The following is a 14,118-nucleotide window of genomic DNA, read 5'->3' on the forward strand; positions in this document are numbered from 1 at the left end:
CAAGACCAACATGACCCGGCGCCAGAAGACCTGGAAGAACCTGACCATGGACACCTTGGAGAAGCTGGCCCTTGCCAGCACAAGCGGTGATGATGAGGAACCATATGACTGCAACCCTCCAGGACAAACTATGCAGAAAAACATGGCTGCCTACAGGGAGATATGGCAGGTATATTTCAGACCACGTGTATGTGTTTATCCACAGTATAGTGGAGGGGGTGCACAGCCTGTCATTCAACGTACAGCAAGAGGTGATGATGAGGAACTATATGACTGCAACCCTCCAGGACAAACTATTGAATAATGATATTGCCACCGGCCATACTGGAGACATCCTGTCCACCTTCATCACCCTGGAGAAGGTAAGAAGGCAGTGGACATGGCACTATTCCCCATTTAGTGCACTAATTTTGATCAGAGCCTTATGGGTGCTCAATAGATTCAATGACTCTTCCTGGAGTTGTCTATAACCTTATATTTACTGTTATGTTACTAATGTCAGTTGTGTGTCAAGCTCATCAAATCCAATGTATTTATAAGGCCCTTTTTACATCAGCAGATGCCACAAAGTGCTTATACAAAAACCCACCCTAAAACCCCAAACAGTAAGAAATGCAGATGTAGGAGCACGGTGGCTAGGAAAAACTTCCTAGAAAGGCAGGAGCCTAGGAAGAAACCTAGAGAGGAACGAGGCTCTGAGGGGTGGCCAGTCCTCTTCTGGCTGTGCTGGGTGGAGATTTTCAGAGTACATTGCAATTAAGGCCAGATTGTTCTTCAAGATCTTCAAGCATTCATAGATGACCAGTACGGTCAAATAATAATCACACTTGTTGTAGAGGGTGCAAAAGGCCAGTACCTCAGGAGAAAATGTCAGCTGGCTTTTCATAACCGAGCATTTAGAGGTCGAGACAGAAGGTGCAGTAGAGTCAGTAGAAAACAGCACGTCCAGAAGGTAGCACATCCAGTGAACATGTCAGGGTTCCATATAGCCATGGGCAGAGCAGTTAAAACTTGAGCAGCAGCAAGACCAGGTGGACTGTGGGCAGCCAGGAGTCATCAGGCCTGGTAGTCCAGAGGCACGGTCCTAGGGCTCATGTCCTCACCTCGAACAGAGCATCCCCTCACCTGTTCCAGCAGGGGGATATGCGTCATGCAGCCATGAGGCTGTCCTTTGACAGCCAGCTGTCCTACCTGTCAACTTCTACACATGTGGATGTGGGACACAGTAACACTCCCAGCACACACCACAACACTGGCTGAACACACCTTTAACAGCCATTTGGCTTTACTGATTAGCTGAAATGATCTCAAAGATAATGCTAGGTTTCATGGTTAAGTCAGACTGTATGCTTGCTGCACACATTTGCACATGCAGATCAATGTTGACCATGTACTGTGAAATCAAGGGGGATTTTTTTTTTTAAATAAAAAATATTGGAGATTTGTGGGGGGGGGGGGGTAAATTATCATAAAGGTTTCACAGTGTCTCAAAAATATACTCAAAGGGATAACTTGGAAGCTATTAACAGCTTATTTCTAAATAAATGTTCTTTATTTAAAAATGTTAGTTGGTCTCGATCTAATATTCATTAAACACTTGACATGAATGACACAGATGTCTAAAGAAAATTAAGTTGATTGTTTTAAAAGCATTCTAGTAGACAAAGCTTTTGAAAACGTATTTTCCACATTACTGAATATAAAAGTCAATCCCATGTTTGATGGTGTCACCTCTGGATGATCATTTCATGGGTTTTTATCGTACTGTTCAAGATGTTACATTTAGATTGGTTTGTAAACATCCACAGTTTCCATATTCAAAGACTAATAATGTGTCTCATACAGTCTAAAACTTGTCTCCATTATATTACAAAAATGTACATACGTCCGTTAGCAAGCTAACAGACAAAGTTAATATCTTCATTGTAAATGCCCCAGCAGCTAATTGCTGTTGCCAAAAGATTATTTGATAGCGATGGCTGGCGTGGGTCCAATATGGGTCCAGATGTAGCCTTTCTCTGGACGGATAGGAATGGTGGGGAAAGGACAGCTCCTGGACTTGAAGTACTCCGAGGGGGCGTGGCACACAAACTCCAGGTACTCCATCTTCCTGGGAAAATCCTCCTCTGGACCTATAGAAGTCAGATAATCAATAACATAGACATTATTGGCTAGTTGTGGTCTTTGAGTCTACTGTGGCATTACTCACATTTACACAATGTTCAAAGATAGACATAACTTATTTCTGTATTCTCAAATGTAACTTTAGTCTAATGTGACATAAATTCAGCCTTCTGGATGGCGCAGTGGTCTAAGGCACTGCATCTTCTTGGTTCGAGCCCAGGCTCTGCCGCAGCCGGGAGGTCCATGGGGCGACGCACAATGGCCCAGCGTCATCCGGGTTTGGCCCGGCAGGGATATCCTTCTCATTGCACACTAGCGACTCCTGTGGCGGGACGGGCGCAGTGCATGCTGACCAGGTCGCCAGATGTACGGTGTTTCCTCCGACACATTGGTGCGGCTGGCTTCCGTGTTGGATGTGCGTTGTGTCAGGAAGCAGTGTGTTTCGGAGGACGCATGGCTCTCGACTCCGTACGGGAGGTCCAGCGGTATCCATTTGGTTACTACCAAATGGATACCACAAAATTGGGGAGAAAATGTTTTATTTTTTATTTTTTAAGTGATGTAAATTCAATCATCACTCACCAACAATGTAAGTGGCAGGATCAAACAGGTCCTTAGGACTGGCCTGGGTTGGTATCAACCAAGTCAAGGCTGCACTTTTCTCACAGTATTGGTCCTGGACAAAACCTCTGATCTGTGCATAGTATGGCCTCCCATCATCCTCATCTGTAACTTTGATGACATCTCCTATCTGATAATACACACCCTGCACAATGACAAAAGATGTGGCATACAGATACGTTTGTTATGTTTGCTAACATACAGTACTGAATGATTTTTTAAAAATAAGTAAACGTACTGTACCTTATAAAAGACTGATTCTGATGTGATGATAGTGGAAACTGATTCTGGTGCTTTGATTGGCTGTGGAAGAAATCACATTTTGAGGAGCTTCAATTAGAACAATTGTCTGACAATCCAACACAAGGATGTCTGAGTTCCTGTGTATTGAACCAATGGTACTGACATTTTTTAGTTTGAAGATGTGTCTTCTTCCTTTTCCTTTGGTAGAGACCTTTTTTTCGGTAGCAGGGTTTTTGTACTTGGTGCTCCTCAACCGTGCTGATCTCCTGTGGATCTCTTGTTTAGACTGTGGGCAAGATGTGTCAAATACCAATATGACAATGTGGATCACACATGCCTATATGATTGATCTCTGCTTTGCCTTGGAAGTATAACAGTATGGAGGTACAGCCACTAAGGGAAGCACACTCCAGTGCAGTGCAGGCCTATGTATATTTTATATGTGCAAACCTGCTTGCCCCCGACATTATTCTGCTGTGTGTTGGAGGACGCAGAGGGTCCAGATGCTCCACTGCTGGTGCTCTTTCCCGTACAGTTATTGCACAGGATCTCTCCTTGGTTTCCCTTTTTCCACATAGACGATGAGTTTGTTTTGCAGACAGCGCAACATGGTTTCAAACCCAGCGGCATCTTGATAGGAAAATGTAGGCCAGCGAAATGAACGCAGAGGCTAGCTAGCTATTTAGCCAGCTAACTGTATTCTGGCTAACATCAGCAACAACAACAAAGCCGCTCTTGACGGACGTACTTAGACAAAAAACTACAGCATGCAAATCAAATACAACCAGCAATAAGCTAGATCTAAAGGAACAACACAAATGGCTACATCGATTTAGCCCAGACAGCTAGCTAACCAGTCTGTAAAAATGTCTTCTTCTTTCAAGTTCAGCTAGCTAGTGTGGGCCACACTAAGCGAAGTGTAATGCTCCACCTACTGTGACGGCGTGTATCGACAGCCTTATATCTAGGTATTATATTTATCTAACAGGCAGGCTTATAAACTGTCTATCAGCTACTTATTAGCAAAAGGGAAGTAAAAAAACAACAATCATATTGTCTTAAACAGGAGTACATACTGTTGAGGGTTCGTCAACTATGTTTGGCCTCGGCCCAATTTTTTTCTGAGCTATTAGTCGGCGGGTCAGAACATAATTATAGCATATAATTTTAGCACAATGAATTGGCCTACACTACAAATTGAACATGTTTAACAAATACGATTAGTACATAATACATTCGGTGACAATAACATATTTTTTTCGATCTGATTACGCTCATAAAATCACCATGTCTCTATTCAAATGTTATTTTGTCTATTTCTCTGTAAGTTGATTGGTGGGGAAAAACAGGTCTACGAAGTCAACTGGAGACTACACTATTGTTTTAACGTCAACATTCGTTCTGTTCAGAACAATCATATTGATAGCAACAGAAAATGTCGCTCTCAAAACGTATCAAAAGAAAGGTGGATAATGAAAATTGAAGTTTCAGGGAAGAATGTACAGAGATATGCGTTCATTTTACCATCTTTTCCCAATGCCATGCCAGTGTGTCTTATTTGCAATGAAAATATCGCTGTTTACAAATAATTCAATCTCAGACGTCATTATACATCTAACCATGGCATGTTCTAATTTAAACGGGTTAAATCTCCAGTTTACAAGGAAGAGGGAAAACAGTCGTGGACATGGTGGAAAAACTTGAGGCCTTTACTAGGAAGATTGAGCTGTTCGATTTGGATTTGTCATCTGGAAGGCTACTGCACTTCAGCACACTGAAGAAACGAGAGGCAGAGGGACAAGGTCGCAGCATTGTCGGAGGTGATGAAAGAGTTCAATTTACAAATTATAACTTCTCCACCAGATTTGAAGACTACAGCATGCCAAAGGATATTATTGCATTTGTACGTGATCCTCTCACAGTCCGCCCAAGTGGAGAATTATCCTCCCTTGCTAAGAAAACGATACCCTCGCTGGATGAGACCGCAATTCAAACTCAGCTGATTGAATTCCAGACATCCAGCCAAATCAAGGATGCTCTCCGAATCCTTGTGCGTTTTGGATGGCATGCTCAGAGGAATACAGCACAATAAAGAATCTTGCATTTTATGTACTAACATCAAGTCCTAATTTTCCTCTATGAACGCAATAGAGACCCATGACAGGAACCAGCTTTCAATCGAGGACAGCCTGTGGACACAAGATCGTGTCCGAGGGGAAATGCAACTTTTCCCATTGTGTAAGTCACTTAGTGGCCTATATGACAGTATTTAGTCAATACTAACATTATTGTGCTTTTCCAGGGATATTTAGGTCTCAAGCTGACAGTAATTTCTGTTTGTTCTCTCGTTAAAGGAGCAGGCCATCTTTAAATTATTGTTTTATGTAGGATGCTACATTTTTGGCCAGTTGCAATTGTAAGTACGGATAATTTTAAAAATCCCACTTCTATTAGGCCATTCATTTTTTTTTTTTTTTGTAAAAGATGCTGTTAAGCCTCATAACTGGCTGAGCTAGGCTAAGGTATTTTATTTATTTATTTATTTATTATTTAATGTTTTAATTAGGGGTAGATCAGCTTTAATACTGCAGATAGATTGTAGCTACCATCAATGTAATTGTCGGCATTGTCGGCATCACTTCCAATCCCCCAATATATATATTGTGGCGTACAGCAGGTCAGCCACCAGGGGGAGACTCGTCGAGGCCTGGTAACATGGAGTATACATCGAGGCGATGGCTCCATCTGCTGGACGTGCCAGGTCTCGATGGGCTCTCCAGCCAGGACTAATTGGGGCTGATTGGGAGCTGGTGAAATATCAAGGGCGGATTGCTCACCAGCTGTGCAAGGCCCATAAAGCTGTCAGAAGGGCCGCACACAGGAGGACTAGGGGAAGTGAGGTGACTTCCATGTGGTTGGATACGGTTACCCGAGCTAAGATGAGGGAGTTGAGTTTGTGTGCACGACAGGATACAGGAAGACCCGGAGCCCAGGAGAAGGTATCGCGGAGAGGGTCTCATGGAGGAGACCTGTTCTTTTTCTTTTTGATTTATTATTTAATAAACACCCTTGAAACCAAGCTACTCATACTCTGTCTGTATCTGATCTATGTAAACGTCTTGACCAAACCCCCTGGTCTGCCACAATATATATATATATATATATATATATATATATATATATATATATATATATATATATATATACACACTACCGGTGAAAAGTTTTAGAACACCTACTCATTGAAGGGTTTTTCTTTATTTTTACTATTTTCTACATTGTAGAATAATAGTGAAGACATCAAAACTATGAAATAACACATATGGAATCATGTAGTAACCAAAAAAGTGTTAAACAAATCCTTTGCCTTGATGACAGCTTTGCGCACTTTTGGCATTCTCTCAACCAGCTTCATGTGGTAGTCACCTGGAATGCATTTCAATTAACAGGTGTGCCTTCTTAAAAGTAAATCTGCAGAGCTGGGAAGGTTGTATCCTTCATATAAATAACATTATTTTAGTTATTGAGAGAATTTTGTATAATAATTTAAGTTGAGAAATTCTACATTTTGAATCTGGCGTCGTTTTGCGTATCAGTTCATAAACCATGTACCATGGGATTGGTACGTCAAAGATCTCTTCCCAACTATTTTGCAATCTTTATGGTACAGCTGTCATTTTTTTTTAAATAAATTAAACTGATACATTTTCTTATCACAATATTCTTTAACCAATGATGATCTTTATTGCAGGGCCAACAGACCAGTTCCTTACTTCTTCCCCCTTCCACTTTCCTTTTCCATTTTTTGCGGTAATGCTGCAATTAGTTGGTTGTAATTTTGGGTAGAGCAGATATTTCCATATGTTTTTGATAGCTGCAACTCTTATTGTTTGTAAAGTCAAATTAAAATGAAGATTATTGTTTAAATGGATTACTCGACTGATGTAGGTTTTCTCAATCTGTTGCTGTGCAACACTTGCATAACAAGTTAGCTATATTTTCAGCACCAGGCACTGTTCCTCTCCTATTGATTGCACTGTGGCTGCAGCTTTACCTTTCAGCACCACAAAATGGTCCGCTGCCTGCTTTATTATATGACTGTCTCCTGTATTCTCTCTCGTCATGAAATAAGTTAAAATGCAACTTTTGCTTTATTTAGGGAGAATAACTTCCTTCTTGAGACATTGCATTTGGGAGTGTTTGCATCTCGAGTCCTTGACTTTTTTTAAATTATTTTTTTATTTTTTATTTTATGAAAAAATATATATATATATTTGGGGAGCAAATAATATTTCTGGTGGGCCAGATTTGACCCGCAAGTTGGGGAACCCTGCTCTACTGGTCTACTGGTAGAGATACTTGGCTGAAGGTAGAGAGAGATACAAGGCTGAAGGTATCTCTAGATGGTGCTCTATCTTTATATCTTGACAGTAAAATAAGCAAGGAGAGAGACCAGATGCTTTTCAACTTTCTTTTGAGAAACTGTACCCATTACATTAGGACAACTGTTGTAATGAACATTTATGAGAATGGTGGACTGAATTTTCTGGACTTTACTACTTTAAATAATACTTTTAAGATCAATTGGATAAAACAATTCTTAAGAAGACCCACTTCTATCTGGAATTTTATTACAAATCATGTCTTCTCTACTTTGGTGGCCTTAACTTCATGTTGTTTTGCAATTATAATAGACAAAGTTTCAGTGAAACTTTCTGCTTTTCATCGGCAGGTTTTCTTGTCATGGTCCTTAATTTATAAACACAACTTTTCTCCACACAGATATTATATATGGAATAATCGGGATATATTGTATAAAGATACTTCTTTGTTTTTAGAATATTGGGTTCTGAAATAATATCCTATTGGTGAGCCAACTGGTAAATGCAGAGGGTCTTTTACTCAGTTATAAGGAATTCTTATCACTTTACAAGGTCCCTGTAAAACCTAAAGATTTTGCAATTGTTTTAGATGCCATTCCCTCAGGTGTTGCTATGTTATTCAGGAACGTGTCAAGACCTGATCCTCAGAGCCTACCTTCTATTGACCCTGTTGACTCATCAGTAGGAAAGATTTGTTTCTCTTTTGGTCCATTCAACAACAGAGCGATACGAACCTTGTTTCAGCAGGATGTTGTATGTCATGCCTGGAATGGATTTATTGATAATATCTGTTGGAAAAAAGTTTGGATGTTGCCACACACATACCTATTAGTTAACAGAATTAAGGAAGTTTCCTTTAAAATTATTCATAAATATTATACTGCCAACCACTATATGAAGAAGATTAAGGAAAACCAACTCAAATTGCTCCTTTTGTAATGACCACCCAGAAACAGTGTTGCATCTTTTTTGGCATTGTATTCATGTAAGAAAACTGTGGCAAGACATCAGTAGATTTATAATTGAACACATTTATGAAGATTTTACACTATTGTGGAGAGATGTACAGTTTGGATTCTTTACATACAATAGAAATAAGCTGAAACATTTTTATGTAATTAATTTAATTATTATTTTGGTCAAATGTCATATACACAAATGTACATTTACAAACAGAGAACCACATTTTCGTACCCTAAAAAAATAAATTGAACTGTATTTTAAGGCGGTTAAATGCTTTACTAACAAAACATCTGTTAGAATTGTAAGTATATGTATGTTCCTTAAGGTCCTTGTGTAATTTTAATGTGATATTGTACCCCCTAGCTCGATTGTCTATTGTTTGTAATCTATGTATGCTTGTGTTCCCTCGTGCTTTATGTATTGATTTGTTGTTAAAAAAAAACAATGTTTTAAAGTAGAGTGTGGGGAAAAAAATGTCATAAATTAATTAAAAATAAATAAAAATAAAAAGGATTTGGAGGGAAATGGAAGAAGAAAAAAACTAACCACGCTCACGTCATTGCTCTGAAAGTAGCGGGGTACTTCCGCTCTTCGCAAGTGTTTATCAACTGTGTGCCCTTACTACTGAGAAACATACTTATCAAGATGTCGAGCAACAACGTGGAAGAGAAAGTGAGTCATGCATCTAACAGCAAAGGCATCTCTCTTCCAATGACTCGTGTGAAACTGATCATGAAAAGTTCTCCCGACGTCTCAAGCATCAACCAAGAGGCTCTTCTCCTCACCACCAAAGCAACAGTAAGTTTAGTTCAATCGGCAGTTTGTTTATTGGTTTAGCTATGCTAGCTAGCTAGCTAGGCCTACAAGGTAATTTTGCAGTAAGGTCTGAAATGAATGTATACATATACAGACAGTACTAGCTATCTACTTTCATAAAGTGCGACTTTAATCTCTAAGTTTACTGTACTTGTCAAGGTAGGTAACTAACCCTGAATGGCTGTACTGCTAGCTAACTAACGTTCACCCCGAAGTGACATTACGGTTGCACATAAAGTGGAAATATATTTGGCTGTAATTTAAACCAGAATAGGATGTACAGTTATCCCGTAATGAATGCAGGGCCTAAAATGAACAACCGCCAAATACGGGTAGATTTAGGCATTGGCTAATTCACTAGCCATGTTGGCGGGGTGGCCACACTCGGGGCTCTTGAGTGCGAGCGTTTAATAAAATTAGTCAAGTATGGGTACGTTGTGATTTATATCAAAATAAATGCTGCAGTTGTTGTGTTCAAAGTATTTCTCCCGTTTTTGTTTCGTATCTGGTCATGCACAAAGATCGGAATCCTAACGTCAAATCTATCCCACTTCCCGCAGCAACACTTCCTGTATCTACCGGTCACAGTGGCTGTTATTCACAAACGTTTTAGTCTGGACTCCCAAGTGGCGCAGCGGTGTAAGGCACTGCATCTCAGTGCAAGAAGTGTCACTACAGTCCCTGGTTCGAATCCAGGCTATCCGGCCGTGATTGGGAGTCCCATAGGGCGGCGCACAATTGGCCCAGCGTCGTCTGGGGTAGGCGTCATTGTAAATACTGACTTGCCTAGTTAAATACAATTTTAAGTAGGATGTGTAGACAGTAGAAGCTGTTTTTCAGTCCTCTCTCTCTTCTTTGATGAAGCTTAACCACAGTTTGCATCCAAAATATATGTTCAGCTCTGCCCACAAATTTTCTATAGGATTACGGTCAGGGCTTTGTGATGGCCACTCCAATACCGTGACTTTGTTGTCCTTAAGCCATTTTGCCACAACTTTTGAAGTATACTTGGGGTCATTGTCCATTTGGAAGACCCATATGCGGCCAAGCTTTTACTTCCTGACTGACGTCATGAGATGTTACTTCAATATATCCACATTTTCCTGCCTCATGATGCCATCTATTGTGTGAAGTGCACCAGTCCCTCCTGCAGCAAAGCACCACCACAACATAATGCTGCCCCCCCCCCCCCCCCCTCTCACGGTTGGGATGGTGTTCTTCAGCGTGCAAGCCTCTTTTTTTTTTTCTTTCAAACATAACAATGGTCATTATGGCCAAACAGTTCTATTTTTGTTTCATCAGACCAGGGGCCATTTCTCCAAAAAGTACGATCTTTGTCCCCATGTGCAGTTGCAAACCGTAGTCTGGATTTTTTTTATGGCGGTTTTGGAGCAGTGGCGTCTTCGTTTCTGAGTGGCCTTTCAGGTAATGTCGATATAGGACTCGTTTTACTGTGGATATAGATACTTTTGTACCTGTTTCCTCCAGCATCTTCACAAGGTCCTTTGCTGTTGTTCTGGGATTGATTTGCACTTTTCGCACCAAAGTACGTTAATCTCTAGGAGACAGAACAGGTCTCCTTCCTGAGCGGTATGACAGCTGCGTGGTCCCATGGTGTTTATACCTGCATACAGATGAACGTGGTACCTTCAGGCATTTGGAAATTGCTCCCAAGGATGAACCAGACTTGTGGAGGTCTACAATCTTTTTTTCTGAGGTCTTGGCTGATTTTTTTTTTTTCCCATGATGTCAAGCAAAGAGGCACTGAGTTTGAAGGTAGGCCTTGAAATACATCCACAGGTACACCTCCAATTGACTCAAATGATGTCAATTAGCATCAGAAGCTTCTAAAGCCATGACATCATTTTCTGGAATTTTCCAAGCTGTTTAAAGGCACAGTCAACTTGGTGTATGTAAACTTCTGACCCACTGGAATTGTGATTCATTGAAATAATCTGTCTGTAAACAATTGTTGGAAAAATTACTTGTCATGCACACAGTAGATGTCCTAAACGACTTGCTAAAAATCTAGGTGACAAGAAATTTGTGGAGTGGTTGAAAAATGAGTTTTAATGACGCCAACCCAAGTGTATGTAAACCTTCGACTTCTTCAACTGTATTTATATTCCAGACTCTGACGTTGCTCTTTCTAATATTTTTTTAATTACATTTTGGGGATTTTTGTGTTTTTGGGGGGGTATATTACTGCACTGTTGGGGATAGGGAGCGTTTCGCTAGACTTGCGATAACATCTGTGGAATATGTGTAGTTGACCAATAGAATGTGATTTGCCCCTCAACTTACTTTACGTGGCTATAGTGTAACCTCCATCAGAGCCTTGTAAAGAGAAGACTGCCCTTCATCCTAATGGTGTCACTGGTAATGATATGGAACTGTCCCATGTAATAAGTTGATTCATCTCTCTTCTAGGAACTGTTTGTTCAGCACCTAGCTCTGTCCTCATTCAATAATGGATCAGGGAAAGACCAGACCCTCTTGTACAGTGATCTGGCCAATACTGTTGAGGAGAAAGAGACTTTTCAGTTTCTCACAGGTAAGAACTCTCTCACAGATAACCTTCTTTACTATTATGTATTGATTTTTACAAAATAAATTCACTCTTTATGCGATGCGCAATGCAGAGAACACCAGAATAATTCTCATTTCATTACCATAGTGAATTATTGTAATGTTTGTAAATTAATCCCATAAGGGATGGGTCCCAACTGGTGATTTGACACACATGAAATGTGATTTAATACATTCGTCGCCGCCAGTTGACTGTCCTTCTCTTCTCTCTGAATGAACATGGGCTATCATGACACTGAGAAAGCAAATATTTTTATCTGTTCCGTTTTCAGATATCCTACCAAAGAAGATCTTGGTTCGGGATTACCTGAAGCTTCTAGAAGAAAATCCAATTGAGGAAGCAGACAATTGAAGCAAAACCCCTTGAAGCAACAGTGGTTGTATTGCTAGCATGGAGTCTGAATATATTCCTGAAGTAGACCACATTCATACCACTTCCATTCAATGGCATTGTGTAGGCCTACATCTTGATCTGAGATTTACTAGAGCATATCATGTTTACTACAATTAAGTTGCCTAGTCATCCGCATGCTGAGCATCCAGTTTTGGGTCAGAAAGAATCAGTATGTGAAATGACTACAGATAAAGCGTTAAAATCATAATTATATGTTACCCCTCCCCGCCACAGCAATAACCTGCTGCCTAAGAGGGAATTCTCTGTACTCCCCTGGGTTTTGATGCCAGCTGATGCATATAGTGCACAGAGATGAGGGATTTCATTTGTTTTGGGCATTATGTTTTACAGGAGACCTTGAAGCAAAGGGTGAACAGATCAGTTTCTTTTTCTTTTTTCAACAATGTCTTCCATACAAGCGACGCAGTTCTCAGGTCAAAATCAATTTCTCGTTGGTTGTATCCTTTTATAAAAAGGAACACCTATGCACAGTCTTTGCTAATGGACTTTTATTCCTTTTATTCATATACCCAATGAAATCTGCAGAAATATAGACATGCAAACTGATTTCTTACAGCGTTTGAATGGGTTATGTGACTAAGGAATATACAGACTTTAGATTTTAGCTGTGTTTAGTGTGATCTATTTTCTATACTACTCATAGGTACTTCCAGTCCTGGGTGGCTGCAGGCAGCACTTATTTAAATCTTCTCTTATTATTTTTTGTAACAGCTCCTCTCCGATTGCAATGTAAGTTATGCTACAGTAGGCATTGCCATATTTTTAGGTTTTTCATGTGAAATAATCAGACTTAATACATTTATTGAATCAAAGTCTAAATATTCTGCTGTGTGTCTTGTGTGCCATGAAACTACAAAGCAAGGTCCTGTAATGTGATGTCTCAAGAATGCACTGAACTAAGTAGCTGAACTGTCCCGTTAACTCAGACCCAAATAGATGTTGTTGACTCATCCTATACTCCTATTTGTGGCCAAAGCATAAATTGAAGGGGGAAAAAACACTAAGAAACCCACCTCAAACTCAATTGCATACTCCTGACATCTCTTCTCGACAGCGCATCTCTTCGGGAGGATGAGCTGGCCAATCTACTCGCACCATTATGTTAGGGTACTTAACTTGATAACCATTAAATTACTTTGTTTTCCTTCCTTAAAAAAAAAATCGCTCATATTGTAATTATAGTTCATATTTAATAGAAGTCAGGAAACACTGGACAGTTTAACAGCTATGAATATTTTTTTTCTACAAGAGTGAAAAACAGCAATTTCGATCCCACCCAACTAATGAGACTTGTCTTTTGTACCATAGTTTAGTTTTATTAATAAATTAAATCCTCTTCATGCTACACAGACTTTTCATCATTCCCTATCTGTTGAATTACTGTAGATATAAGTTTTCGCCTCGTTGCAACAATGTTATGCCATACACAGCTGTACTTCATTCAATAAAACATCTCTTTATGGTACAGGTCTGCAGCCTGGGAGTATAAACATCAGAATACCCCTGATGCTGTAGGCTTAGCATACAGTTTGGATTTTAGGTACATGTGATTAAAATACACCTAATAGGAATGTGACGCTATTGAGGAATAAAAGGCAAAGAATACAGTACATAAAGTGCACCTCTTGCTTTGTACAGGGTTTCCTACCCTGAATCTGCATGCATTGCTAGTGGAATATACAGTGCCTTGCGAAAGTATTCGGCCCCCTTGAACTTTGCGACCTTTTGCCACATTTCAGGCTTCAAACATAAAGATATAAAACTATTTTTTTGTGAAGAATCAACAACAAGTGGGACACAATCATGAAGTGGAACGACATTTATTGGATATTTCAAACTTTTTTAACAAATCAAAAACTGAAAAATTGGGCGTGCAAAATTATTCAGCCCCTTTACTTTCAGTGCAGCAAACTCTCTCCACCTGTGTGTAATCAAGTCTCCGTATAAATGCACCTGCACTGTGAT

The 14,118-nt window shown here is 39.9% G+C and overlaps 2 protein-coding genes across 3 annotated transcripts; one reads left to right on the forward strand and one right to left on the reverse strand.

Annotated features, from left to right (window-relative positions):
• Positions 1-1,411: 1,411 nt before the first annotated feature.
• Positions 1,412-3,883, reverse strand: LOC139391853 (GATA zinc finger domain-containing protein 1). Of its 2 annotated transcripts, XM_071139448.1 has the most exons (5): positions 3,439-3,883; positions 3,152-3,274; positions 2,989-3,048; positions 2,707-2,890; positions 1,412-2,132 (listed from the first exon to the last, which is right to left on the reverse strand). In XM_071139448.1, exons 1-5 carry the CDS (start codon positions 3,616-3,618, stop codon positions 1,963-1,965), a joined length of 717 nt encoding a protein of 238 aa, XP_070995549.1. In that variant the 5' UTR covers positions 3,619-3,883; the 3' UTR covers positions 1,412-1,962. The 2 variants fall into 2 exon arrangements, with proteins under 2 accessions (XP_070995549.1, XP_070995550.1); XM_071139449.1 differs by lacking the exon at positions 2,707-2,890 and having other exon boundaries at positions 1,668-2,132; positions 3,439-3,839.
• Positions 3,884-8,883: 5,000 nt separating this feature from the next.
• On the forward strand, positions 8,884-13,498 carry LOC139392317 (chromatin accessibility complex protein 1-like). The gene is made up of 3 exons (XM_071140218.1): positions 8,884-9,131; positions 11,580-11,703; positions 12,011-13,498. The coding sequence occupies exons 1-3, from the start codon at positions 8,979-8,981 to the stop codon at positions 12,088-12,090; spliced, it is 357 nt and encodes a 118-aa protein (XP_070996319.1). The 5' UTR covers positions 8,884-8,978; the 3' UTR covers positions 12,091-13,498.
• The last annotated feature ends 620 nt before the right edge of the window (positions 13,499-14,118 follow it).

Source organism: Oncorhynchus clarkii, chromosome 32 (assembly GCF_045791955.1).
Source record: "Oncorhynchus clarkii lewisi isolate Uvic-CL-2024 chromosome 32, UVic_Ocla_1.0, whole genome shotgun sequence".
NCBI classification, from domain to species: Eukaryota; Metazoa; Chordata; class Actinopteri; order Salmoniformes; family Salmonidae; genus Oncorhynchus; species Oncorhynchus clarkii.

Bases quoted from the DNA above. Each gene is read 5' to 3' on its own strand.
- LOC139391853 (XM_071139448.1), bottom strand. From the start codon at position 3,618: ATGCCGCTGGGTTTGAAACCATGTTGCGCTGTCTGCAAAACAAACTCA. The intron at 3,049-3,151 runs GTCAGTACCATT...TTTCTTCCACAG, and splicing joins ACATCTTCAAACTAAAAAAT to CCAATCAAAGCACCAGAATC. The intron at 2,133-2,706 runs GTGAGTGATGAT...TGACTTCTATAG, and splicing joins TCCTGCCACTTACATTGTTG to GTCCAGAGGAGGATTTTCCC.
- LOC139392317 (XM_071140218.1), top strand. From the start codon at position 8,979: ATGTCGAGCAACAACGTGGAAGAGAAAGTGAGTCATGCATCTAACAGC. The intron at 9,132-11,579 runs GTAAGTTTAGTT...TCTCTCTTCTAG, and splicing joins TCCTCACCACCAAAGCAACA to GAACTGTTTGTTCAGCACCT. The intron at 11,704-12,010 runs GTAAGAACTCTC...TTCCGTTTTCAG, and splicing joins GACTTTTCAGTTTCTCACAG to ATATCCTACCAAAGAAGATC.